The 27968-nt window shown below is 47.9% G+C and overlaps 1 protein-coding gene across 1 annotated transcript; it reads right to left on the bottom strand.

The window, feature by feature from the left end:
• Positions 1-4552: 4552 nt before the first annotated feature.
• On the bottom strand, positions 4553-26094 carry CNMD (chondromodulin). The gene is made up of 7 exons (XM_009910712.2): positions 25986-26094; positions 25461-25592; positions 18381-18521; positions 15526-15639; positions 9558-9711; positions 7252-7469; positions 4553-5001 (listed from the first exon to the last, which is right to left on the bottom strand). The coding sequence occupies exons 1-7, from the start codon at positions 26055-26057 to the stop codon at positions 4786-4788; spliced, it is 1047 nt and encodes a 348-aa protein (XP_009909014.2). The 5' UTR covers positions 26058-26094; the 3' UTR covers positions 4553-4785.
• Between the last annotated feature and the right edge of the window lie 1874 nt (positions 26095-27968).

Genomic DNA, 27968 nt, shown 5'->3' with positions numbered 1-27968 from the left:
AAAAATCTCTTAAATAGAGATGAAAAGTAATTTGAGGATGTTTTCTGCCAATCAAGTTGTTCTTACTGACTGAAGAGAGCACAGTAGGGGTTCCTCTATCTACTTGCACTTACAGAAAGACCATGGGAGTATTTCATCAGATAAGCACAATATCTTCTTGTATTAAGTGGGTACTGTTTCACTGCTTTGGGATTCAATTCACTTAGCTTAAGGCAAAAAGTAAAATGAAAGGCATTGCTACTTATGTACTCTTGAGGCATGTGTAATGCAAATGTAATGCTTTCGCTGCAGGCTAAAACTTGTAGCAATCAAGTGGTAGACCTCCCTGTCCATCTCAATCCTGTAAGCCAAGTTTGCAGGTCTGAATGTACTTGCAGCATGTTTCTGAGCAGAAACAGATAATCAGCACAGATTGGAGGTGAACCAGTAACAGCAGCTCTTCTTGGGATGTGGGGGAAGGTTGGGGTTTTCTGGTGGGAAGGAATTGGATTAAAGCAATAGAGAAAATTTCCTTACAAAGTCAGGGAAAAAGGTGCTTTGTGAACTTTGTGAACTGGGGAGGTGGTGGAGTCGCCATCACTGGAGGTTTTCAGGAGAAGACTTGATGGGGTGCTTGGTGCCGTGGGTTAGTTGTTTGGGTGGTGTTGGATTGGTTGATGGGTTGGACGCGATGATCTTGAAGGTCTCTTCCAACCTGGTTTATTCTATGTATGTATTCTATGTATGTATTCTTTGAACAGAATGTTTTCTTCTTGACAAAACACAAACCCAGAATAGAATAGAGTAGAATTAACCAGGTTGGAAAAGACCCTCAAGATCATCGAGTCCAACCTATCATCCAACACCATCTAATCGACTAAACCATGGCACCAAGCATCCCAGCTCCCTCAGCCTCTCCTCAAAGGGCTGTGCTCCAGACCCCTCCCCAGCTTTGTTGCCCTGCTCTGGACATGATCCAGCAACTCAACATCTTTCCTAAACTGAGGGGCCCAGAGCTGGACACAGGACTCACAGTGTGGCCTAACCAGTGCAGAGTGCAGGGGCAGAATGACTTCCCTGCTCCTACTGGTCACAGTCCTTCACAGAAAGAGTGATGGGCCACTGGAATGTGCTGCCCAGGGAGATGGTGGAGTCACCATCACTGGGAGTGTTTAAGGAAAGACTGGATGGGGCACTTGGTGCCATGGTTTAGTTGATTAGATGGTGTTGGATGATAGGTTGGACTTGATGATCTTGAAGGTCTTTTCCAACCTGGTTAATTCTATTCTGTTTCTGGGACATCAAACCACTAAGACACTAAGCCATAGATGCAAAGGACAACAACTACCTGAAAGGAAGGCCAGCCTTTTCTCCTCGGTGGCAAGTGACAGGGCTGGAAGAAGTGGATACAAGTGGCAGCAGGATGTTTAGGCTGGATATTAGGAAATACTTCTTCACTGAAAGGGTGATCAAACATTGCAATGGTCTTCCCAGGGCAGCGGTGGAGTCACTGTCCCTGGAGGTGTTTAAGCAGCATGCAGACCTGGCACTTAGGGATGTGATTTAGTGTTGGATCGAATGTTGGACTGCATGATCTTGAAGGTCACTTCTAAACCAAATAGACTCTGTGATTCATATACACAGTCATATAGCCTTCTTTTTGCTTTCAATGTTTCACTTGCTGATCACCTGTTTTCCCCCCCTTGAGGGCAACGAGGCTGGTGAGAGGCCTCAAGCACAAGCCCTATGAGGAGAGGCTGAGGGAGCTGGGGTTGTTTAGCCTGGAGAAGAGGAGGCTCTGGGGGGACCTTATTGCTGTCTACAATTACCTGAAGGGTTGTTGTAGCCAGGAAGGTCTTGTCTCTCTAGCAACCAACACCAGAACAAGAGGACACAGTCTCAAGCTGTGCCAGGGGAAGTTTAGGCTGGAGGTGAGGAGAAAGCTCTTCACTGAGAGAGTTGTTAGCCGTTGGAATGTGCTACCCAGGGAGGTGGTGGAGTCACCCTCCCTGGAGGTGTTCAAGAGGGGATTGGATGTGGCACTTGGTGCCATGGTTTAGTCATGAGGTCTGTGGTGACAGGTTGGACTTGATGATCTTCGAGGTCTCTTCCAACCTTGGTGATTCTGTGAAGGTACTATTGCACTTTCCACATTGAAAAAAAAGCACAGAAAGCAATTGCCTTTTTTTAAAGGTTATTTGTTTAATCTGCAGTAAAAAAAAAAATACAGAAGGAAAGAAAAAATGGACTTTACTAAGCATACAAATGGCATACTTCTGCAACAACATCCTGATCAAGGTCGTTTTCATGTGAAACAGCAGAGACTCAAATGGAACAGGCCTCCAGATCCCACTTTAAGAGGGTTTTAGTTTAAACATTTCAAAGGGAGTCTGCCCCTCAGATTAAGGGAAGGTGAAGCTTGCATTAAAAAAAGCTGCAGAAGAGCAAAATACTGAATTCTATTCTCATCTTGCTCTCCTTTAACACTTTGCTCTTTTTGATAGGCGGTTTAGCATTCCACATGAGGTTGTCTTTATTTTCCTTAAGCCGTGATTATGTCAAATTAATTCCTCTTTTCTGTGTCTCACAGAGTGTTAATAACATTACTGGGCTTGCAACATCCCAAGAGCTGTTTAGTCACAAAAATTAATGCTCCAGAGAGTGAACTTCAAGAAGAATTGGACCGTTCTGTTTATAAAGCCCATGTAGATAGCTCCATAAATTTAATGGTAGGGTTCAAGGCTTATAGTGTAGATGAAGTCAGCATAATACCACTATCCTTGTTGTTCATGGCTGGAAGTCCTAAATCATTTCATCTTTATGAGTGTTTCAGCTTAGTACCTTCCTTAGTGCTACAGGCTGGGGTCAGAGTGGTTGGAGAGCAGCCAGGCAGAAAGGAACCTGGGGGTACTGGTTGATAGGAGGCTGAACAAGAGCCAGCAGTGTGCCCAGGTGGCCAAGAAGGCCAATGGCATCCTGGCCTGCATCAGGAATAGTGTGGCCAGCAGGAGCAGGGAAGTCATTGTGCCCTTGGACTCAGCACTGGTTAGGCCACACCTTGAGTCCTGTGTCCAGTTCTGGGCCCCTCAGTTTAAGAAAGATGTCGACTTGCTGGAAGGTGTCCAGAGAAGGGCAACAAGGCTGGGGAGGGGTTTGGAGCACAGCCCTGTGAGGAGAGGCTGAGGGAGCTGGGGTTGGTTAGCCTGGAGAAGAGGAGGCTCAGGGGAGACCTTCTTGTTCTCTACAACTACCTGAAGAGAGGTTGTAGCCAGGTGGGGGTTGGTCTCTTCTCCCAGGCAACCAGCACCAGAACAAGAGGACACAGTCTCAAGCTGCACCAGGGGAGGTTTAGGCTGGATGTTAGGAAGAAGAAACTAAACTCTCCGTATTCAGTATCACTAAGGTTGGAAGAGACCTCAAAGATCATCGAGTCCAACCTGTCACTACTGCCCACTGCAGGCTTGAACTCACGACCTTCCCATTAAGGGTCTTATGTGCTACCAAGTTGCAATGATAGGTGCAAGAACTCTTCCCAGAAGGAGTGATTGGCCATTGGAATGTGCTGCCCGGGGAGGTGGTGGAGTCACCATCACTGGAGGTGTTTGGGAAGAGACTGGATGGGGAGCTTGGTGCCATGGTTTAGTTGGTTGGGTGGTGTTGGGTGATAGGTTGGACTCAATGATCTCTGAGGTCTTTTCCAACCTGGTTAATTCTATTCTATTCTATTCTATTTTAGTGTTTCAATATGCAGTAGGATTAATCCTAAATATTTCAGAGTTCACCTAAGCAAAAAAGGATGAGGTTAGAAACTTTTTTTCCCCCTTCTCTGTTTTTTGTTTTCTCCTTACTGGTGCATAGGTTTCTCTTTCAGGAAATGGAGGTTAGCTTCAGCAGAGCTGAAGGAGCTAGCATGAATGGCTGCTAACCATGTGGAATAAAGAGGGGTTGTAATCTTGTGTCAAAAGTGTCTAGTTCAAGGATTTATAAATACAGTGGCTGTTACAGATCCTGAAGGCTCTCGAGACTCTGGTCTCCAACTGCATGTAAATACTTCTGCCATAGTAGCTGGGATAGCAGATACTTGCTGGACACTAGAGTGGTACCGTGGATACAGGATTCTTGATGCTGGGGCTTCTTTGATGCTGGGATGTGCGAAGGGTTTTGATTCTGCAGCCGCACACATTCCCTTCTGCGCTCCCTTGTCCCGCCGCTTGTTTCCGATGTGGCACAATGTGTGCTTTCCCGTGTCCCCTGGAGCAGCTTTGTGGGAAAGGTATGCTGTAATTGCTTTGTAACCATTCATAATGACCTGGCAGCTCAGTCTGAATAGCAACGGGGAGCAACTTAACTTGTGATTTATTTAAGCAAGCCACATGGATGAAAGGTACTCCCCGAGTGTACCAGTTGAGCTAGTTGCCTAATTGGATGTAAATTTTCACATGCAGCTTGGAAAGAAAGGGTTTTGTTGTGAAAGGCTGCATTTGGATTGATGAGCAAGCTTCTGGACTGCTAAACCAGCTTGTGAGCAAAGTTTAATACTGCCTTTTTTTTTGGGGGGGTGGGGAGGGGAATATCTTAGTTTTTGAATTCAGTAAGTGCTAGTATGCCCTTGTCTTTTGTAAAGCTAATAGGAGGTTAACTTCAGCTTTTTATGTACAGGTAGAATATCTGACCTTGCTTTTGGGGCAGGAATACACAGATTGGTTTTCAAAGCCAGGATTGGTACCGCTGCTTTGGTTGTAGGCTCTTACCAGCTTGTTGTCATTGCATCCCTTTTTGTTTTGTCAAGGCTGTGACTGGCTCTTCTCACACAACACCCATGATACGAGCCACCCACCAGCTGCAGGGCATGATGATTCGGCAGGCGGTACGACAGCCTTGGTAGTTGTAAGGCCAGGGGTAGTAGCCCAAGAGAGGCTCACAGATTCTCTGGCACTGCGTGTAACTTCGTCTGCATTCAATGCAGCACACGCCTAGGTGATCCAGCATGGGGTCAAAAGCCATCCCTTCACCTTCCAGTTGCTGAAATGCAAAACATGAAATGTCATCCCAATGCTCTCAGGCTCAGAAGATGCAGGATCTGCAGGTGATCTTCTTAACCCTACAAAGGGCATAAAAGCTGAGCTCTTGGATCTGTTGAAGTCAACAGAGCTGCTGTCCAGACAAGGGCAACAAAGCTGGGGAGGGGTTTGGAGCACAAGCCCTACCTATGAGGAGAGGCTGAGAGAGTTGGGGTTGCTTAGCCTGGAGAAGAGGAGGCTCAGGGGAGACCTTCTTGCTGTCTACAACTGCCTGAAGGGAGGTTGTAGCCGGGTGGGGGTTGGTCTCTTCTCACAGGCAAGCTGTGATAGAGCAAGAGGACGCAATCTCAAGGTGCACCAGGGGAGGTTTAGGCTGGATGTTAGGAAGCAGTTCTTCATAGAAAGAGTGATTGGCCATTGGAATGTGCTGCCCAGGGAGGTGGTGGAGTCACCATCACTGGAGGTGTTTAGGAAGAGACTGGATGGGGTGCTTGGTGCCATGGTTTAGCTGATCAGATGGTATTGGATGATAGGTTGGACTGGATGATCTCAAAGGTCTTTTCCAACCTGGTTAATTAATTTCAATAAAATTCTATTCTATTCTATTCTATTCTATTCTATTCTATTCTATTCTATCCCCAGTCACAGGGGGGGTAATGTTTCCCTGGGCAGGATTCATTATCCTTGAAGTCAGATACCTGCAGTGTGAACTTCTGCTGCTCAGCTCATTGTCCAGAATCCACCCATATTAGAGGAATCAAAACAGCTGCAGGAAAGACCTGCAGCATATAATGAGTGGTCTTTTATGAATTAAATGAATCAGTCTCTGAAGAAAGCTTGGGATCTAGGCACCTACAGCATCACTGTTAGTGAAGGTGAATCCTGCCCCGTAGGCTAAGGGGAATCTGGTGACCATATCTAAGTGGATCTTTTCCATTTGGCCCAGGGGCCCAATGGCTGGCAGAATGCCCCTGCTCTCCAGAGGCAGGGCAGCTCAGACTCCATGGATGTGGTGATGTTGGTAGCTGTGAGAAGTTACATTCCAGTACTGCTGCTGTCTTACTGACCTCATGAGAGAGCCGGTTGAGATTCGTTTTATTCGGAGTGATTAATTTAAGTTTAATTAAGGGATGTCAGCTCGGCAGAATGCTGTCACAGTATAATGATCTCCTGCTGCTGCATAAATGTCAAGTCAGAGCTGGGACTTATTTCCAAAGCAGGAGGCATTTATCTTGTGACAGTGTTGTATTAAAATGACTTACTCCTGCTGCACCAAATGGTGGGTGTAAATTGTCTGGCGCTGGTGCAGCAGACTGTAAGGTGCCTGCTGTACAGTCAGTTTTCCTGCGGCGCAGCAGAGGTGTTGGGACACAGTGGGGTGGCTCTTGTGCTCTTTCTATGGGCTGCTTCATCTTGAGGAGTGAGAACAAGTTCTGCAGTAGGCTTCCTCCACCCACTGTTGCTGTTTCTAAACAAGTTCTCTTGTCAATTGTGTGCTAGATTGGGGGCATTTACCCTGGTAAAGAGGAGGCTGAGGAAACAGATTCATTTGGCCTTACTCTAACCTCTTTGCAGCCAGACACTACTACTGCTCTCCTCTGTAGTAATTACTTCTAATACTAGTTTCTATTAGAGAGCAAAGCATGTTTCTAGCTACTGGACTCCCTCTTCACATTGTCAGTAAATCACAGAATCAGAATCAATAAGGTTGGAAAAGACCTCAAGGATCATCAAGTCCAACCTGTCACCCAAGACATTCATGACTACTAAACCACGGCACCAAATGCCACATCCAATCCCCTCTTGAACACCTCCAGAGACAGTGACTCAACCACCTCCCTGGGCAGCCCATTCCAATGGAAATGATGGGGTTGAGCTGTCTGTTCTAGACTAGCTTTGGCTTGTTCTCAGAAGGTGCTATCCTTGTCAGCTACCTCCAGTGCTGCTTCCATACATCCATATGGAAAGCCTGAAAAGCAGCTTGGCATCAGCTTGCCTTAATCTTGCCACCTCAAGCACTTGTGCTTGTTTCAGGCTGAAGTCTTAATGAAAACTGGGATGAAGCAAGGAGAAAAGGACTGAGGAAAGTATGCAGTAGCAGTGATAAGCTGAATGGGTATAAAGACTGCACAGATTGTCTTTTATCCCTAAGAAAACCCCACAAACCCCAACAAACAAAACACTCCAAAGCACCTCTATTGCTCATCTACAACTGTCTCAGGCTCTGTAAGGTTACAGTGCAAATACTTACATTATATGGGTTGTCTGGATTATTTGATTGATCAGTTTCTTGTCCCATGGGCCTAGTTTCATTAGACAGATGATCAGTCAGCTGCATGGTGGCTGACCTGGAGTTTACTTCTTCCCTAGCAGCTTCCGTGTCTTCCATATCAAAATTTGACTCCGATTGGCGTTTGTTTCTCTTCATTTCTCTCCTGGGGTTAGCTGAAGAAGTAATCACAAGGGAATCTATTATTCTGCATGACCCTGGGTTTATCCACATATTCATAGAATCATAGCATCAGTAAGGTTGGCAAAGACCTCAAAGATCATCAAGTCTAACCTATCATCCAAGACCTCATGACTACTAAACCACGGCACCAAGTGCCACGTCCAATCCCCTCTTGAACACCTCCAGGGATGGTGACTCCACCACCTCCCTGGGCAGCTCATTCCAATGGCCAATCTCTCTTTCTGTGAAGAACTTTCTCCTCACCTCAAGCCTAAACTTGCCCTGGTACAGTTTGGGACTGTGTCCTCTTGTTCTGGTGCTGGTTGCCTGGGCTACAACCTCCCTTCAGGTAGTTGTAGAGAGCAAGAAGGTCTCCCCTGAGCCTCCTCTTCTCCAGGCTAAGCAACCCCAGTTCCCTCAGCCTCTCCTCATAGGGCTTGTGCTCCAAACCCATCCCCAGCCTCGTTGCCCTTCTCTGGACATGTTCAAGTGTCTCAGTGTCCTCCATAAGTTGAGGAGCCCAGAACTGGACACAGGACTCAAGGGGTGGCCTAACCAGTGCTGAATCCAGGGGCACAATGACCTCCTTGCTCCTGCTGGCCACACTATTCCTGATGCAGGCCAGGATGCCATTGGCCTTCTTGGCTACCTGGACACACTGCTGGCTCATTTTCAGCCTCCTATCAACCAGTATCCCCAGGTCCCTTTCTGCCTGGCCACTCTCCAGCCACTCTGACCCCAGCCTGTAGCACTGCATGGGGTTGTTGTGGCCAAAGTGCAGCACCTGGCACTTGGACTTGTTGAATGCCATCCTGTTGGACTCATATTCTCTAAGGTTTTTGTGATTCCTGCAAACATTAAAGAACCAGGGAAGGTAGGGGCAGAGGAAAGGGCAAAACTGTATGGAGGCAAAATTAATGAGCATCCCCATGGGAGCTACTTGCCTTCCCACATTGTATCTGCAGCCAGTGTCAGGCCAAAGGGGTGTGAGATTGCCTTTCGGTTTTTTTCCCCTCCCACCCCTTTTCCTCCCCTTAAGGCAAAGCTGATGTGAGGACATTTGTTTGTTGGTTTTTGACCAGCCTTGTGGTCACTGATGCTAACTCAGCAGGAGTTGCCAGCACTAGCAAGGTTAGTCATACACACCACAGTTTTTAGAAGTGCTTTCATGACAGACTGGTGCCCTTGCACCCAAGGGCAGCTGGTGGAACTGCTGGAAGCAGCTGCTGGACAGCTTTGATACTGTTCTTTTGTTGCCCAGTGGGGTATGCAAGATATACATCCTAGTGCCAGGTTCTACACATTGGCCACAGCAACCCCATGCAGTGCTACAGGCTGGGGTCAGAGTGGCTGGAGAGCTGCCAAACAGGGAGGGACCTGGGGGTGCTGGGTGATAGGAGGCTGAACAAGAGCCAGCAGTGTGCCCAGGTGGCCAAGAAGGCCAATGGCATCCTGGCCTGCATCAGGAATAGTGTGGCCAGCAGGAGCAGGGAAGTCATTCCTCCCCCGTCCTCAGCACTGGTTAGGCCACCCCTTGAGTCCTGTGTCCAGTTCTGGGCCCCTCAGTTTAAGAAGGACATTGAGACACTTGAACATGTCCAGAGAAGGGCAATGAGGCTGGGGAGAGGCCTTGAGCACAGCCCTGTGAGGAGAGGCTGAGGGAGCTGGGAGAAGAGGAGAGTCAGGGGAGACCTTCTTGCTCTCTACAGCTCCCTGAAGAGTGGTTGTAGACAGGCAGAGGTTGGTCTCTTCTCCCAGGCAACCAGCCCCAGAACAAGAGGACACAGTCTCAAGCTGCGCCAGGGGAAGTTTAGGCTGGAGGTGAGGAGAAAGCTCTGCACTGAGAGAGTTGTTAGCCTTTGGAATGTGTTGCCCAGGGAGGTGGTGGACTCACCCTCCCTGGAGGTGTTCAAGAGGGGATTGGACGTGGCACATGATTTAGTCATGAGGTCTGTGGTGATGGGTTGGACTCAATGATCTTTGAGGTCTCTTCCAACCTTGGTGATTCGGTGATTCTGTGATCTCAAAGGTCTTTTCCAACCTTTTTGATTCTGTGATTCTGTGAAGGGAGGGGCAGCAGAGTTTCCAAATAAAAGAAGCTTTACCTTTGGGATATGTTGGTCGCAGCCAGAAAATGGGAAGATCCCCACAAAGCTCTAAAATTTTGGGGCTTAGGAAGTTGTTGTGCTTGATAGGCTCATCTGCAGCCACCCAGATAAGGGAGTTTTCATCAAATCTTACAGGCATGATTTCATCTTCCTGCAAATAGAAGAGCATAAATCCTTTGCTACTCAGTGAACAGACATGTGCCTGCTCGCTCTTAATTCGTGAGCATCAAGCTGCATGATCCCCTGCTGCAGCCGATACCGAGCACCCTTCTGTAACGTGCATGTGAGCTCATTGTACCGAGCCAGAGCTCGAGTAAAGGTTGCCACCACTGAACTGTCAGCTTTGCTGAGGCTAAGGTTTCACCCATCTCTCTCTCTTGGAAGGCTTTTGCCTCATGTACAAGATGAGGTGTCAGAGATCTTGGACAGGTGCACTCTGCGCTGCGTTAGGAACTGACTGGAGGGCTGAGCCCAGAGAGTGTGGTGAATGGTGCCACATCCAGCTGGCAGCCAGTCACCAGTGGTGTGCCCCAGGAATCAGGGCTGGAACACATCCTGTTCAATATCTTTGTTGATGATCTGGATGAGGGTGTTGAGTTCATCATCAGTAAATTTGCAGATGACACCAAGCTGGGGGCAGGAGTTGATCTGTTAGAGGATAGAAGGGCTCTCCAGAGTGACCTTGACAAGCTGGGCAGATGGGCAGAGTCCAATGGCATGAGATTGAACACATCCAAGTGCCGGGTTCTGCACATTGGCCACAGCAACCCCATGCAGAGCTACAAGCTGGGGTCAGAGTGGCTGGAGACTGGCCAGGCAGAGAGGGACATGGTGATACTGGTGGATAGTAGGCTGAACATGAGCCTGCAGTGTGCCCAGGCAGCCAAGAGGGCAATCGCATCCTGGCCTTCATCAGGAACAGTGTGGCCAGCAGGAGCAGGGAGGTCATTCTGCCCCTGTACACTGCACTGGTTAGGCCACACCTTGAGTCCTGTGTCCAGTTCTGGACCCCTCAGTTTAGGAAAGATACTGACTTGCTGGAAGGTGTCCAGAGAAGGGCAACAAAGCTGGGGAGGGGTTTGGAGCACAGCCCTGTGAGGAGAGGCTGAGGGAGCTGGGGTTGCTTAGCCTGGAGAAGAGGAGGTTCAGGGGAGACCTTCTTGCTGTCTACAACTAACTGAAGGGAGGTTGTAGCCAGGTGGGGGTTGGTCTGTTCTCCTAGGCAACCAGCACCAGAACAAGAGGACACAGTCTCAAGCTGTGCCAGGGGAGGTTTAGGCTGGATGTTAGGAAGAAGTTCTTCCCAGAAAGAGTGATTGCCCATTGGAATGTGCTGCCCAGGGAGGTGGTGGAGTCCTCATCACTGGAGGTGTTTAGGAAGAGACTGGATGGGGTGCTTGGTGCCATGGTTCAGTTGATTAGATGGTGTTGGATGATAGTTTGGACTTGATGATCTCGAAGGTCTTTTCCAACCTGGTCTATTCTATTCATTTCTATTCTATTCTATTCTAGTCTAGTCTAGTCTAGTCTAGTCTATTCTATTCTAGTCTATTCTATTCCATTCCATTCCATTCCATTCCATTCTATTCTATTCCATTCTACTCTCTATTCTATTCTATTCTATTCTGTTATATTCTATTATGTTCTACTCGCTATTCTATTCTATTCTATTCTATTCTATTCTATTCTTTCAGCCCAGAGCACCTGATTTTCAGGTGTTTGAAACCATGAAGATTTGCCACCTTCAGAAAAGCAGCAATGAAATAACTGCAGCTTAACACAAGGCCCTGATCTTTTATCATGACCTGTTCTCATCTGATCTTTTCTCAAGATTCCACTTGTGTTTACAGTGAGGGGCTGGGGGGCGGGGGGGAAGTCTTGTTCAGAAGTTTTAGAGAGGGTTATAGCTTGCAAACTGCTCCAGCTTCCAGTTGCAAGTCAACGTGATCAGTCTGATTAAAGGTCTCATTTGGTAAAAGCAATTCAATTGACCAAAAGCTCGGAGTGCAAGTTAAAGGAGCCTGCCTTTTTGAAGTGTGCCCTGCAGCTTTTGTGGGCTCCTATCTTCAAAGGAACGTGGGAAAATGCCGGTGATTGATTCTTTAAAGTTGTTAGTTCAAAGTATGATTTTACATAAAATGTGCAAGCACTTCGGTGGCAGCAGTGAAATGTGAAAAGAAAGCCCGCTTCTGAATCATCAGAGCCAGTGTGATTTCAGAGTTAACATTTTCAATTGCTCCCATAAAAAGTCATCAGCACTCGTTATGTAACTGACTAGATCAATTTACCCCGGCGCTGTTGTTCCTTTAGTGTGTTTCATTGATTGCTTTTGTAGGTCTCAAGTCATTTCGGTTTGCTCTCCAATCTGTCTAGTGAGAAGTGCTCCTTATTTATATTCTCCCACTTCAGCTGTTAGCAGCCTCAGAAAGCTCCGAGTCTGGTTTTCATAAGTGAAACTACTACATCCACCGCTTCTGTTTGAGGTGATCCTGCCTGGAGAGCAGGCAGAGTTTGGGTGTCTCCAAAAGCTTATTTTAATCAACCACTTTCATAGGCAGCGTTGGGTAGGGTATGCGTGAGTAAGGAAACAGCGTGTGCATCATTTCTCCTAAGTATGTGTGTATCAGAATCGTAACGTCAAGAGAGAGGACTTGTCCCAGAAGGAGAAATACTGCTCTGCTGTTCCCAGCATACAGCAGACCTGGGTGCTGAGCACCAGGGAAAAGTTAATGGCCCAAAGGTAGCACCAAGTTGGATGCTTGTTTTGGCCTCTGTGCATGTGATTTTCTGGAGCAGTTAGAATAGAATAGAATAGAATAGAATAGAATAGAATAGAATAGAATAGAATAGAATAGAATAGAATAGAATAGAATAGAATAGAATAGAATAGAATAGAATAGAAATGAATAGAATAGAATAGAAATGAATAGAATAGAATAGAATAGAATAGAAATGCATAGAATAGAAATGAATAGAATAGAAATGCATAGAATAGAAATGCATAGAATAGAAATGAATAGAATAGAATAGAATAGAATAGAAATGCATAGAATAGAAATGCATAGAATAGAAATGAATAGAAATGAATAGAAATGAATAGAATAGAATAGAATAGAAATGCATAGAATAGAAATGCATAGAATAGAATAGAATAGAATAGAATAGAATAGAATAGAATAGAATAGAATAGAATAGAATAGAATAGAATAGACCAGGTTGGAAAAGGCCTTTGAGATAATTGAATCCAACCTATCATCCAATACCATCTAATCAACTAAACCATGGCACCAAGCACCCCATCCAGTCTCTTCCTAAACACCTCCAGTGATGAGGACTCCACCACCTTCCTGGGCAGCACATTCCAATGGCCAATCACTCATTCTGTGAAGAACTTCTCCCTAACATCCAGTCTAAACCTCCCCTGGTGCAGCTTGAGACTGTGTCCTCTTGTTCTGGCGCTGGTTGCCTAGGAGAAGAGACCAACCTCCACCTGGCTACAACCTCCCTTCAGGTAGTTGTAGAGAGCAAAAAGGTCTCCTCTGAGCTTCCTCTCCTCCATGCTAAGCAACCCCAGCTCCCTCAGCCTCTCCTCATAGGGCTTGTGTTCCAAACCCCTCCCCAGCTTTGTTGCCCTTCTCTGGACACGTTCCAGCAGGTCAACATCTTTCCTAAACTGAGGGGCACCAGAACTGGACACAGGACTCAGGGGGTGGCCTAAGCAGTGCAGTGTACAGGGGCAGAATGACCTCCCTGCTCCTGCTGGCCACACTTCCTGATGCAGGCCAGGATGCCATTAGCCTTCTTGGCCACTGCAGGCTCATGCTCAGCCTACTATCAACCAGTACCCCCAGGCCCCTTTCTGCCTGGCCACTCTCCAGCCACTCTGACCCCAGCCTGTAGCACTGCATGTTGTGTAGGTTCACAGAAAAAACAGGACAAAGAAATAGGTTTACTGCAGCCAGGCAGAAGATTACAAATGACTCTCTCACTGTTCTAGGATAATGCCTTCAGGACTGTGACTTCATCCTTACAAAAAGATGAAAAGTTGAAACCTTGACTTCAGGCAGTCATGATAATGAAGTCAAGAAACCCAGCCTGCCTCTTAAATAAGGTGAGATGGTAAAGATATAGGTCTCTTACTGGAATTTGGGCAAGATCCTTTCCCCAATGTGGGGAAGCTTCAGAGGGTCTTGTGCCTTTGCTGGTGCCTAGTGCTGATGTGACTCAGAGTGACCCTTTTCCCTGTTATTTTAAAGTAGGTGTTCAGTAAATGCAGCACTTCTGCAGGTGGGAGCAGCCTTAACAGTGCCTCTCTCCCAGCTAATTGCATCTGCTTTTATTTTCTCAGGAGTGGAGCAAACCCAGGGAAAGTGATTGTGGCTCTCCTGTGCTCCCTTGCCAGTTGCTTAGCCCCTGCCAGCATCCAGGCTCAGCTGTAGTCAAATCACTGGAGCCATTCCTGTATGACTGATGGGGTTTGGAGCTTTGAGCTCTAGGAAACTCTGCCTTTGTGCACCTAAAAGGATAGATTTTTTTTTAAGTGAGTGTGAGGTAAAGAGAGCTTTTGGTGGTATCTGGATGGGAACTGTGGATTCCACAAAATGTAATTAACACAATGAGCTAAAATGCAGTTTGCTAAGGAGGCAAATTCATTCATTTTTGTGCTGTTACTTCTTCTGAGTTTTAGCTGAATTCTTGCAATAAGGTTTTCCACACTTCCTCTTTATTGACTGTTTCAGAGGACCTGAGTGATGGAGCCCCTGCTTCTGCTCAAGAGTGTTGATAGAAATCTGCTGGCATCTGTTATGATCCTTCTTTGCATTGACTAAAGCAAACACCTCTGCCATGCTCTCCCTTCCAGCCTTGTGGAGTGCCTGATCACAGGCAGATGCTCTTGTCCCTGAGGTCTCCTGTGGAGCTGATAGGAATTGGTCCATGACTTCCTGCAGTGCTACAGGCTGGGGTCAGAGTGGCTGGAGAGTGGCCAGGCAGAAAGGGACCTGGGGATACTGGTTGATAGGAGGCTGAACATGAGCCAGCAGTGTGCCCAGGTAACCAAGAAGGCCAATGGTATCCTGGCCTGCATCAGGAATAGTGTGGCCAGCAGGAGCAAGGAGGTCATTGTGCCCCTGCACTCAGCACTGGTTAGGCCACCTCTTGAGTCCTGTGTCCAGTTCAGGGCCCCTCAGTTTAGGAAAGATGTTGAGTATGTAAGTATGTCATAGCAACAGTGAAATGTTAAAAGAAAACCAGCTTTTGAGTCATGAGAACCAGTATGGTTTCAAAGTTAGAATTTTCAATGACTTCCATAAGAGTCATCAAAACTTGTTATGTACTCAGCTCTGGGGAGGCCAGACCTCGAGTATTGTGTCCAGTTTTGGGCACCTCAATACAAGAGCGATGTGGAGGTGCTGGAGCCAGTGCAGAGGAGGGCAATGAAGCTGGGGAAGGGCCTGGAGAATAAATCTTATGAGGAGAGACTGAGGGAGCTGGGGCTGTTTAGTTTGGAAAAGAGGAGGCTGAGGAGAGACCTCATTGCTCTCCACAACTACCTGAAAGGGCATTGGAGAGAGGTTGGTGCTGGTCTCTTCTCACAGGTAATTAGTGATAGAACAAGAGGGAATGGCCTCAAGCTGCAACTGGGTAGGCTTAGACTGGACTTTAAGAAAAAAAATTTCACAGAGAGAGTGGTCAGGCACTGGAATGTGCTGCCCAGGGAGGTGGCTGAGTCACCCACCCTGGATGTGTTTAAAGCTCACTTGGATGTGGTGCTTGGGGATATGGTTTAGGGGTGAACCTTTCAGAGTAGCAATATCCATTGGGCTCGGTGAGCCTGAGGGTCTTTTCCAACCTGACTGTTACTGTGTGCTTCTGTGCTTCTGTTTGTATTTAAATACTGCTTTGAGACACTCTCTCTCCACAAAGATATGTTTTAAAATAAGTGAGTAAATAAATAACCCCTTACCAGCTCAGATGAGAGGCTCGCTTTAGTCATCGCATCAACTTCGGGGACGTGAGCTTTTGGCTGAGCTTTGATGTAACACTTTTCTCCCTCAGCAAAACGAATCCCAGTGATGCCCTGCAAAAGCAGAAGGTTGTGTGCAGCACCCCCCCCCCCCAGAGCTCCCCACCACCACCAGGAAAGTGCTTGAGCCCTGCTAAAATTGCAACTGAATTTCTAGTTGAAAGGTTGACTCTTATTTAAAACCAAGTGCAATAAGATGCTCTTCCCTCATCACTTTTCTTCTACAGTTTCGGTCAAATGGGTCTAAAAGTTTCCAGAGAGCTTCTGAAAGATTGGGGGTGTTTTATGTAAGTGCTTCTGTGCCCACTGCAGGCTACTTGGAGCAGCTCTGTTGAGGAATTAGTTGACACAATTTGAACTGCAACTTGGCACCTAACGTAGGCAGCCTCGAAACTGTGCTAGCTGGTGGTGCAGCACCCTTATGACACAGAGGTACAAAAATAGGGGGGGAAGCTTAGTCCAATTTATACACATAAATGGCTGTGACAGCAAGGGGAAGCTCATGACAGGGAATTTGGTGCAGAAGTGTGTGGGACTTCCTTCATCTGGCCTGTGAGAGTGAAATGTAGTTTCCTAAGCGGTGGATGTCTAGTTTTAAGCAGGAGAAGGGCATTCCAGCAGCTCCAGAGGGCTGCAGGGCCCCAGGATCGTATCTGCCAGCCCAGTGCCAGCACCTTGGGCATCAGCATTTTGGTGTGGAAACCTTGTCTGCAGTTGCTGTGTTTCTGCTGTGTGTTTTTAGGGCTCCTTTATGTTATGAATTAGATACCTCGTTGTAGATGGCAAAAGCTGCATGTTTTTCATAGGGTTGTGCAAGCTCCACTCAGCCACCTGAATATCATTGCCTAGTGCCACTTGAGGTGTGCTGGGTGTTTTTTGCCTATACTCTAGCTTTCAGAACAGGGCAGACATGGTTGTCATCATGACCCACCTCACCTACCTCATTTTAGTAGTCATGAGGTGCTGGGTGACAGGTTGGACTTGATGATCTTTGAGGTCTTTTCCAACCTTATTGATTCTATGACCCTATGACTCTATGACTCTATGATTCTATGACTCTATGATTCTATGATTCTATGACTCCATCATTCTATGACTCTATGATTCTATGACCCTATGATTCTATGATTCTATGACCCTATGATTCTATGATTCTATGACCCTATGATTCTATGACTCTATGATTCTATGATTCTATGACTATGATTCTATGATTCTATGACCCTATGATTCTATGACTCTATGATTCTATGATTCTATGATATGAGCATCAAGGATGCCTTGGACATCTAGTGCAGCTTGAGATAGATTGTGCTGAGGCACCTGAGTCTTGTCCTGTGTGCCTACAAGTAATGTACAGCTGGACAGACACCCATCAAACCAAAATGACTGGTTCTAAAGCAGTGAGAGAAGGGAGGGCTTGTGAAGAGACTGGTGCATAAGGCTTTGTTGAGTGTGCTGGGGATATCCTAATGTTACCAAATCCAAGCTTTCACTGACCGTGTAATCATTCAAGCGGTGCCAGTCAGTCCAAAGCTGCTAATGCAAATACTTGGCCGCTGGAAGCACATCCCTTCAATTTCTTATGTGCATTCTTGGCTCAAAACCCAACTGGCAGCATCCCTTTGCTCTCACTCAGCTTCTCCCTGGCCCACTGTAGCTACAAGCAGGCACCGTCCCTGAGACCTCCTGGTAGCTGATTGATGCTGGAAGCTGATTTCTGACCTGCTTGTGACAAGTAGAGGCTTACCAGCAGCGTGCATGGAGGCAATATGAGTTCAGCATCTCTCCAGTGGGCTGGTGCTTTTGTGCAGATGTGGAATGGAGAAGGCAAATGAGAAGAGTGTGTTGTGGGTGCTCCTATTCAGTTGCTAATAATGTTGCTATGGTGATATTAATGAGAGTTTCATAAAAGGCTGAACTACAGCAGTAGGGAAAGTTGGGGTACTAGGTTTCCTGGCATGGATTTGTTTGTACTTGCTGAGATACCAAGGAGATGACTTTCCTCACCTTTCTAGAGTCAGCAAAGGGGAAGGTTGCTGCTCCAGAATCCCTGGGTAAGTCTTTCCAGCAGCAGTTTCTTTGTTTTAGGTGCTGCTTTGCCTTACAGAGGACTGAACACCTGAGGACATTAATTGCAGGATCTGGGCCCTGCAAGTGGGTTTCTGCAACAGCACATGGATGTGCCTTTAGCAACTCAAAGTGAACCAGGCTGAGTCGCTCAGCTCTGCCAAAATTTGGCATCTGTTAGTCCAGGCTCTATGCTGAACAGCCACAGCCAAGTTGCTTGGGCACCCAAATGTGTTTGCTGTCAGCCCATGTGGCCCAGCACTGCATTTGGTGCATGGATGCATAAGCTGTGCTAAATGCTTCCATCCTCTCCTTTGAGGATGGACCCAGAATAAGCCAAGGAGAGCAGCTCCCATCCTTGAGCTCAGGGCAGAGCAACCTGCTTGGGTCCAGCTTTGTATGATGGTCCTTTCTTGGTCTCTACTTGGTTTACTACGTGGATCACGTGCTCCTAAAATGGTGGTGTTCTGGGGAGGGGGAGGTGCTTTTTCCTGTTCAAACCAAAGGAACTCTTACAACGGCTGTGCCACAGCCTGGCAGAATATTTTTCTAGCTCTGAATGAGTACTGTAGCTCTCTTGAAATGTCAAGTGTTATAAAAAGCTAAACCTGATGCAGCCTAACTCATGCTGAAACAGATGGGGACAGAGAAGTTGGGGCAGGGTGGGATGTCCTTAGAGTCCAGCACTGGAGCATGCTACATGAAGGACAAGGGTGGATACTTACAATCTGAAAATCATGAACTTCAACAGCCTCTTCACTCCCACTGCCTGTTTTGAATGTCTCCAAGTTGTTTCCAGCATCTATTTCCATTGATCCATCTTGCACTTTTCCATTAATGCTCATAGTATAGTGAACATTATACACCTGGAATCAATGGTAGAGCAGGATCACATCAGTAATTGCTTAAGGCCTTCCCTCTGCACCAGGCAATGGGTCAGTCTGACTGTCATATCCTTGCTGGGTGCCTAACTTTGATTTCTGTAGGCATTTGATAACCCAGCAACAGCCAACACCACACTGCTGCAACGCTTCACTTCCAGGAGAGGCTGGCAGTGCAGCAGGTTGCCCAGGGGGTTAGTACAGAGGGTCCAACTGGGTGAAGCCCTGAGCAACCAGCTCTGATGCCACAGATGTCCCTGCTCTGAACAGTGGAATGGAACGGAATGGAATGGAATGGAATGGAATGGAATGGAATGGAATGGAATGGAATGGAATAGAATAGAATAGAATAGAATAGAATAGAATAGAATAGAATAGAATAGAATAGAATAGAATAGAATAGAATAGAATAGGATAGGATAGGATAGGATAGAATGGAATGGAATGGAATGGAATGGAATGGAATGGAATGGAATGGAATAGAATGGAATGGAATGGAATGGAATGGAATGGAATGGAATGGGATAGGATAGGATAGGATAGAATAGAATAGAATAGAATAGAATAGAATAGAATAGAATAGAATAGACCAGGTTGGAAGAGACCTTTGAGATCATTGAGTCCAACCTATCACCCAACACCATCTAATCAACTAAGCCATGGCACCAAGCATCCCATCAAGTCTCTCCCTAAACACCTCCAATGATGGTGACTCCACCACCTCCATGGACAGCACATTCCAATGGCCAATCACTCTTTCTGGGAAGAACTGCTTCCTAACATCCAGCCTAAACCTCCCCTGGCACAGCTTGAGACTGTGTCCTCTTGTTCTGGTGCTGGTTGCCTGGGAGAAGAGACCAACCCCCACCTGGCTACAACCTCCCTTCAGAAACAGTGTGGGGTGAGCCCACACCCAGGCTCACTCCAACTTAAAAGCTGCCTTCTAGGTTCCATTTAGGAGTCGCTTCTTGTGTTGGCATGGTTCCCAAAGGAGGGCAGAAGTGAACATCCTACTCTGAAGAAGACCAACCCCTATTTATCTCTCAAGATGTTCTGCTGAGGCACAGGAAAACAGGTTCCTCGTGAATATGAGCACGCTTCCTGGCTTGTAATGGATGTGAACTTTGTTTAAATTGGATGTGAAGTTGTATAGAGCTGTATTTTCCTTGTCAGCGTATTTGCTCTTATCCTATTTTCAATGAGGAAAGCTGCAGCCTGGTTTGTATTTGCTGGAGGACCACAATCTGTGGAGGGATTTTTGCGATTCTCTTACGCAGCGCTGCTGAAAGTGCTGCGTCAGCAGTTTACTTTTCCTCTCAACAAAAAAAGCCTTGCAGCAGTTTGCTGAGAAATTTCCACTGACAGCTGGAGACAAATTTCTTCTGCTCTCACCTTCGCTCAGGAAAGCCTAAGGTGCTAGAGAGTCGTGGTCCCTCAGATATAGTCCCACAGATATACAGGCATGGTCCCTCAGATACACAGGTATGGTCCCTCAGATATAGTCCCTCAGACACACAGGTATGGTCCCTCAGATACACAGGTATGGTCCCTCAGGTATAGTCCCTCAGATACACAGGTATGGTCCCTCAGGTATAGTCCCTCAGATACACAGGTATGGTCACTCAGGTATAGTCCCTCAGACACACAGGTATGGTCCCTCAGATACACAGGTATGGTCCCTCAGATATAGTCCCTCAGACACACAGGTATGGTCCCTCAGATATAGTCCCTCAGATACACAGGTATGGTCCCTCAGGTATGGTCCCTCAGATACACAGGTATGGTCCCTCAGGTATAGTCCCTCAGATACACAGGTATGGTCCCTCAGATACACAGGTATGGTCCCTCAGGTATAGTCCCTCAGATACACAGATATGGTCCCTCAGGTATGGTCCCTCAGATACACAGGTATGGTCCCTCAGGTATAGTCCCTCAGATACACAGGTATGGTCCCTCAGGTATGGTCCCTCAGATACACAGGTATGGTCCCTCAGATACACAGGTATGGTCCCTCAGGTATGGTCCCTCAGATACACAGGTATGGTCCCTCAGATATAGTCCCTCAGATACACAGGTATGGTCCCTCAGATATAGTCCCTCAGATACACAGATATGGTCCCTCAGGTATAGTCCCTCAGATACACAGATATGGTCCCTCAGGTATGGTCCCTCAGATACACAGGTATGGTCCCTCAGGTATGGTCCCTCAGATATAGTCCCTCAGATACACAGGTATGGTCCCTCAGGTATGGTCCCTCAGATACACAGGTATGGTCCCTCAGATATAGTCCCTCAGATACACAGGTATGGTCCCTCAGATATAGTCCCTCAGATACACAGGTATGGTCCCTCAGGTATAGTCCCTCAGATACACAGGTATGGTCCCTCAGATACACAGGTATGGTCCCTCAGATATAGTCCCTCAGATACACAGGTATGGTCCCTCAGATATAGTCCCTCAGATACACAGGTATGGTCCCTCAGGTATAGTCCCTCAGATACACAGGTATGGTCCCTCAGATACACAGGTATGGTCCCTCAGGTATGGTCCCTCAGATACACAGGTATGGTCCCTCAGATATAGTCCCTCAGATACACAAGTATGGTCCCTCAGATACACAGGTATGGTCCCTCAGATATAGTCCCTCAGATACACAGGTATAGTCCCTCAGATACACAGGTATGGTCCCTCAGGTATAGTCCCTCAGATACACAGGTATGGTCCCTCAGATACACAGGTATGGTCCCTCAGATATAGTCCCTCAGATACACAGGTATGGTCCCTCAAGTATAGTCCCTCAGATACACAGGTATGGTCCCTCAGATATAGTCCCTCAGATACACAGGTATGGTCCCTCAGATATAGTCCCTCAGATACACAGGTATGGTCCCTCAGATACACAGGCATGGTCCCTCAGGTATGGTCCCTCAGATACACAGGTATGGTCCCTCAGATATAGTCCCTCAGATACACAGGTATGGTCCCTCAGGTATAGTCCCTCAGATACACAGGTATGGTCCCTCAGGTATAGTCCCTCAGATACACAGGTATGGTCCCTCAGGTATGGTCCCTCAGATACACAGGTATGGTCCCTCAGGTATAGTCCCTCAGATACACAGGTATGGTCCCTCAGATATAGTCCCTCAGATACACAGGTATGGTCCCTCAGATATGGTCCCTCAGATACACAGGTATGGTCCCTCAGATATAGTCCCTCAGATACACAGGTATGGTCCCTCAGGTATGGTCCCTCAGATACACAGGTATGGTCCCTCAGGTATGGTCCCTCAGATACACAGGTATGGTCCCTCAGGTATAGTCCCTCAGATACACAGGTATGGTCCCTCAGGTATGGTCCCTCAGGTATGGTCCCTCAGATACACAGATATGGTCCCTCAGGTATAGTCCCTCAGATACACAGGTATGGTCCCTCAGGTATAGTCCCTCAGATACACAGATATGGTCCCTCAGGTATGGTCCCTCAGATACACAGATATGGTCCCTCAGGTATGGTCCCTCAGGTATGGTCCCTCAGATACACAGATATGGTCCCTCAGGTATGGTCCCTCAGGTATGGTCCCTCAGATACACAGGTATGGTCCCTCAGGTATAGTCCCTCAGATACACAGATATGGTCCCTCAGGTATGGTCCCTCAGATACACAGATATGGTCCCTCAGGTATGGTCCCTCAGGTATGGTCCCTCAGATACACAGGTATGGTCCCTCAGGTATGGTCCCTCAGATATACAGATCCAGTCCCACATTCTCTGCTGTTTAGGACTATGTGGTGGGTTAATGCCCATCCTGACACAGGGTGAAGTGCTTGCGAGTGCTTTGCCCTCCCTGCAGGGCGTTTTCCCCCTGGGAAACTGAGTCTGTTCCACTCCCCCTTCCCTGCCCAGCTAAGGTATAAAAGGGAGGGCATTGGAGTCATTAGCTCTGCTTTTTGGCTCCTGCCTCTCCTGGACTAGAGCTCCTGCAGCTGCTTTCCTGCTCTTCTGCCATGGTCAGGCCTGATCCTTCTCCCTGCTGCCTCTGTGCCTCTTCAGAGAGACTGGTTTTGTATTCTTGGTTTTTGTTTTTGCTTTCCCAGTATCACAGTATCACCAAGGTTGGAAGGGACCTCGAGGATCATGGAGTCCAACCTGTCTCCACAGACCTCATGACTAGACCATGGCACCAAGTGCCACGTCCAATCTCATCTTGAACACCTCCAGGGATGGTGACTCCACCACCTCCCTGGGCAGCACATTCCAATGGCGAACGACTCTCTCAGTGAAGAACTTTCTCCTCACCTCGAGTCTAAACCTCCCCTGGCACAGCTTGAGACTGTGTCCCCTTGTTCTGGTGCTGGTTGCCTGAGAGAAGAGACCAACCCCTTCCTGGCCACAACCACCTTTCAGGTAGTTGTAGAGGGGATTGAGGTCACCCCTGAGCCTCCTCTTCTCCAGGCTAAACAATCCCAGCTCCCTCAGCCTCTCCTCATAGGGCCTGTGCTCAAGGCCTCTCCCCAGCCTCGTTACCCTTCTCTGGACACGTTCAAGTGTCTCAATGTCCTTCTTAAACTGAGGGGCCCAGAACTGGACACAGGACTCAAGGTGCAGCCTAACCAATGCAGAGTCCAGGGGCACAATGACCTCCCTGTTCCTGCTGGCCACACTATTCCTAATGCAGGCCAGGATGCCATTGGCCTTCTTGGCCACCTGGGCACACTGCTGGCTCATGTTTAGGCAGGTGTCAATCAGTACCCCCAGGTCCCTCTCTGTTTGGCAGCTCTCCAGCCACTCTGACCCCAGCCTGTAGCTCTGCATGGGGTTGTTGTGGCCAATGTGCAGCACCCGGCACTTGGACTTGTTGAATGCCATCCTGTTGGACTCTGCCCATCTGTCCAGTCAGTTGAGGTCCCTCTGCAGAGCCCTTCTACCCTCTAACTGACCAACATCGGCTCCCCCTCCCATCCATCCTTGTTCCTTGCCCTTGTGAACCTTACCTGTTAGTGTTATATATATAAACTATATATATATATAAAATATATATAATATATAATAATATAGATTACATACATATATTGTTTATGTATATATATTTTTTAAAGAAAACTCTTTACCTGTCTGCTTCCAGGCTGACTCCAAATTATTGCTTGGTGGATTTGCTCCTTCCCTTTCCCTTCTTTTTCTTCTCTGTTGGGAGGGAGAAGGGGGGAGCAGGGGAGAGATTCTCAGCCTTGCCCCCCATCTGAGCTCTTAACTCCCAGTTAAGGCTCAAACCACTACAGACTGCTATTGACCATGGTCCATAAAACAGACTAATGCCTATGTGCCTATGATTTTGCCTGCCTGAGCTAGAGCTGAGACATTGCTACCCCTATCAGTTATGAGAGGATTTAAAGCCTTAAAAAAAGAATAGTTTTTAAATTGTCTTCTTGTGTTTTATTTTTGTTTTGGCTTGGTTTTGGGGTTTTGTGGGGTGTTTGTGGGGTGTTTGTTTTGTAATGAATGATCCTACATACAGCTTTTACAGTTGCTCCCTAAACATCTGCAAGTCACTTTGTGGCTTTCTCAGTTTGATGACAGCTTGGAACACATAATAACTCTTCAGCTTTCCCGGTGTCTTTACTTAACAGATCAGTGTGGAAGCTCAGTGACAACTGTGACGTGTTTTCCAAACCAGAACTTCGATGACAGGGGGGAATCAAACAAAGGGGACTTTGTCCAGCACTCTGCAAATGCACTGACCCAGTCAGAGCTGCATGTGCCGTACCCTGCTACTCCTCCACCTACCCACTGGGGCCCTCTCCCTTTTGAGAAGGCTGGAGAAGCAGATGGCTCTTACAGCGCACGCTGGAAGTCACAACATGTCCTGTCCTTTTAGTGTAAAAACCTTGTGCTTTCTGATTATCTGAATTAGTCCTCTGTGCACAGGTGTACCTCACCAGGGAGCCTCTGCTCTGGCTGCTGGGATTCACACAAGGCTCTCCTTGACGGGGGCTGGCGCATGGCTAGAGGCAGTACAAAACCTCCTCCAAAGTAAATTTGAAGGTACTAATTGCACTTCTGGGGTGAGTTACATGCACTGCCATGTTTCAAACGTTGGCCTTTTAATTTTTTTTAAACCAGAATCTCATGTAAACAGAAAGTTAATATACTATATAAACATGTCCTCCTGCTCCAAAATGTGCTCCTTAAACTGATCAGTGGCTTCTCAGTTTTGTTCTTTGCCTGTAGGGTTTTTCATGCCCCCTAGAAAATGTAAATAAGAAAACTCATCGTGGCTTCAGAAGTTGTTCCACAGCTGCTAACCATAAATGCCCGTGTGTACACACCATACATGTCATACACACCACCAGAGAGAAACAATGGTGCCTGTTCATGCCTTAAATATAGCATTACATATTTGAGGGTCCAGGTAGAATCTGGAACGAGAATGCAGATGATGTGAAGAAGGGATTTACATGTTTCAATGCTTGTTTTGTCCTGGAAGTTGGAGTTTGCCCAGGATGTGAATCCCTGGAGACTTGTTGGGGGTTTAAGTTTGCTGGGGATTTGCGAGCAGAAATCAATGTGGAGTCTGTGCTCTCAATGGTGTGTTTCACGTTCTTTAATGACTGTGCTTCCAGCAGGCTCCATCCAGTCAGTAAAGATAATGATTAGGGGTTTGGCTTTACGTGGCCGCTTTCAGCGTTGGGATCTTGTTTTCCTTTTGTTTTGTTTTTTACATCTTATAAAGCACAAACACACACCCCAAAACCAAACAATCCCCCGCAACCAAACAAGAAACCACCAAAACAAAAACCAATCCAAACCGATCTGCTTGAAGACTCTTTGTCGACCTCGCCAGCAGAGTTACCAGCCTGTGCCCCCTCCTCACATGCAATCACCTCAGAACCCCACCCCGTCTCGATGAGGTTCCCAGCTGGGCTCACCTGCCGCTCGGTGGCTTTCCAGAAGTAGAAGGCGCCGATGGCCCCGGCCAGCAGCAGAAGGGCTCCTGCGATCAGCACCGCCGCCCCCGCCTTCAGCAGCCGCCCTGCACCGGGCGCCGCCGCCGTGTACATCTGCAGAGAACGCGGGGCTGGGTGCGAGGCAAGGCAGGGATCCATCCCGGCAGTGACCACTCCTCCCAAGGACCCCTAGTTGGGTCCCATGCCTACCCTGCCCGGCCCAGCCCGGCTGTGCGAACCGCGGCATCCCGTCCCGACCCGTGCCCAACCTGGCAGGAACCGGCCGATCATGATCCGATCCGATAACCGTCTTTGTGGTCCTGATCCTTTTTTGATCTGTTCCGCCCCGTCCCATTTCGACCCCACCCGACTCATTCCTTCCCTTCCCGGACTGTTCGGTCCAGAACCGACCCGACCCGTTTTGTCCCGATCTGACCCGTTCTGAGCCCCATTCCACCGTAATTCTGTCCCATCCCGTCCCGCCCGGTGCCGCTCGGCAGCACTCACGGGGGGCAGGCAGTGCTCCACATCGTCGGGCCCCGCTCGGGCGATGGGCACCTTCTCGGAGCCCTCTGCCATGGCTGTCGCAGGAGAGAGAGCTGCCTCTGGCTTCGTCGCCGCCCCGCTCCCTACCCCGGCCCCTGCCCTGACGGGGGGCAGCACCGCCCCGGCCCGCCCCATCCCTGGTCGGCTGGAGGGGCAGGACCGCCCGCCTCCCGCTCCCGGGCACAATGAGCCCCTTCAGCTGTCCGGCAACCGTGGGAGCACCCCGGAGTTGTGACCCCCTTATCCCAGCCACGTCGTGTCCCCCTTCCCTGGGGCTTGTCTCCACCTTTGGAGAAAGGGCGGTCAGAAGGGTTCTGGGATACACCTCCACCCCCCAGAGTCACTGCGGAGAGGAGAGGTGCCCCGGCAGACAGACGGCTGCCGTCGTAAAAAACAGCTTCTGAAATAGAACAGCGTTTTAACTGCTTATCTACACTTGCCACAAGAATTCACAGGCGCTGGAGCTGACAAGCTGAGCTGCTGTTATGTGACAGCTCTGCAAAACACTTGGATGCGTGGCACAAGCAAATAGCCCTGCCAACAGCTGAGCCCTGGGTCGAGGCTGTGTACAGCCCAGGCCCAGGCCTGGCACAGGCTCAGTAAGGCAAAACACGGGGAGGGTACTTGCATCTCTCCTTAGAATCATGAAATGTTTTGGGTTAGAAAGGGCCTTGTGAAAACCCTCTCTCCAGCTTTCATTTAGAAAGGTCACAGATACCTTACAACTTGACTTCTAAAGAGGATATATTTATGGGATTTCTTCCATTCCCTTATCATTCATGATGCTGAGTTGGGGTTTTCAAGTGTCTGAAGTACAGTAGGGCCAGAGGGGAATCTGGTTTGGAGGGAATGTTCATCTGCAATCTGTCTGCTTATTCTAATACTGTATATGGGAAGCTTTTAAGGACTACAGCAGGCTATGTGTGTCTGTCCATGTCTGTGTTTACTTCATGGATGTCCTGCCTCTACATACATGCACACGTGTGTGACTGTATGTGCACTCCTTGATGCTGGAAAGTAACCAGTGCCAGACTCCTCTGGGGCTGATGCTGGCAAACACAGAGCACAGGATCCATTGTAAGGCTGGAAGCAGATGCTAAAGATACCATCTGCAACAACAGCATGAAGAAGAGACTTGTGGCTTGCGCTCTGCCCTGCTCTACCCTGCCCTGCCTACTCAGTGACCCAGCTCCAGTTTCCCAGAGAGGCAACAGCACTGGAGCCAGTGGGCTGTTAACTGAGGAGTCCCTGACACATGGGACCCCCTCTCACCCTGGAGCAGTGCCTACACTGACCAAGTCTGCAATAGTATTTCCTCCCCCCCCTCTTTGTATAAATTTCTCTTCCCCTCTCTTTTCTGTTTTGCTTACTTGGCAGGTTTATGTCCCCTTGTTCAGTTGTTTCACACTACCAACATGTCCTCCCCATCTTAAAGCTTCTGAGATCTTGACAGCAGAGGCCAGTTGGCAACTCTGTCCTACCACAGCTCATGCCAGCCCTGTGTGACTCAAGAGCAGGTTTTGCCACTGCAGTTGTTTTCCTAAACTTGCCTCTTCTCTGTGCCCCATGCCATAACTGAGAAAATCTTCCTTGTTTTCCATGTCTAAATACTCTCACCTATGTGACCTAAAATCCATCATCAAGCAGCAGAAAAAATATCTCAAAGGTCTCTTCTCTTCTCTTCTCTTCTCTTCTCTTCTCTTCTCTTCTCTTCTCTTCTCTTCTCTTCTCTTCTCTTCTCTTCTCTTCTCTTCTCTTCTCTTCTCTTCTCTTCTCTTCTCTTCTCTTCTCTTCTCTTCTCTTCTCTTCTCTTCTCTTCTCTTCTCTTCTCTTCTCTTCTCTTCTCTTCTCTTCTCTTCTCTTCTCTTCTCTTCTCAAAACTCAGGCCCTGCTGGTCACCTTACCTCAATGTGCATGGGGACAAAATTGCAGAGAGAGGATCCC

Source organism: Dryobates pubescens, chromosome 7 (assembly GCF_014839835.1).
Source record: "Dryobates pubescens isolate bDryPub1 chromosome 7, bDryPub1.pri, whole genome shotgun sequence".
NCBI lineage: Eukaryota > Metazoa > Chordata > Aves > Piciformes > Picidae > Dryobates > Dryobates pubescens.
Note: the sequence above shows the minus strand (reverse complement) of the source record. Positions and strands in the feature narration are given on the sequence as shown.

What these genes read in the sequence shown, in the direction of transcription:
- CNMD (XM_009910712.2), bottom strand. Translation starts at nt 26,057, where the DNA reads ATGGCAGAGGGCTCCGAGAAGGTGCCCATCGCCCGAGCGGGGCCCGAC. An exon ending in GGAAAGCCACCGAGCGGCAG is followed by an intron (nt 18,522 to 25,460) that starts GTGAGCCCAGCT and finishes CATTGATTCCAG; the next exon opens with GTGTATAATGTTCACTATAC. An exon ending in GCGACCAACATATCCCAAAG is followed by an intron (nt 7,470 to 9,557) that starts GTAAAGCTTCTT and finishes GCAGAATAATAG; the next exon opens with ATTCCCTTGTGATTACTTCT.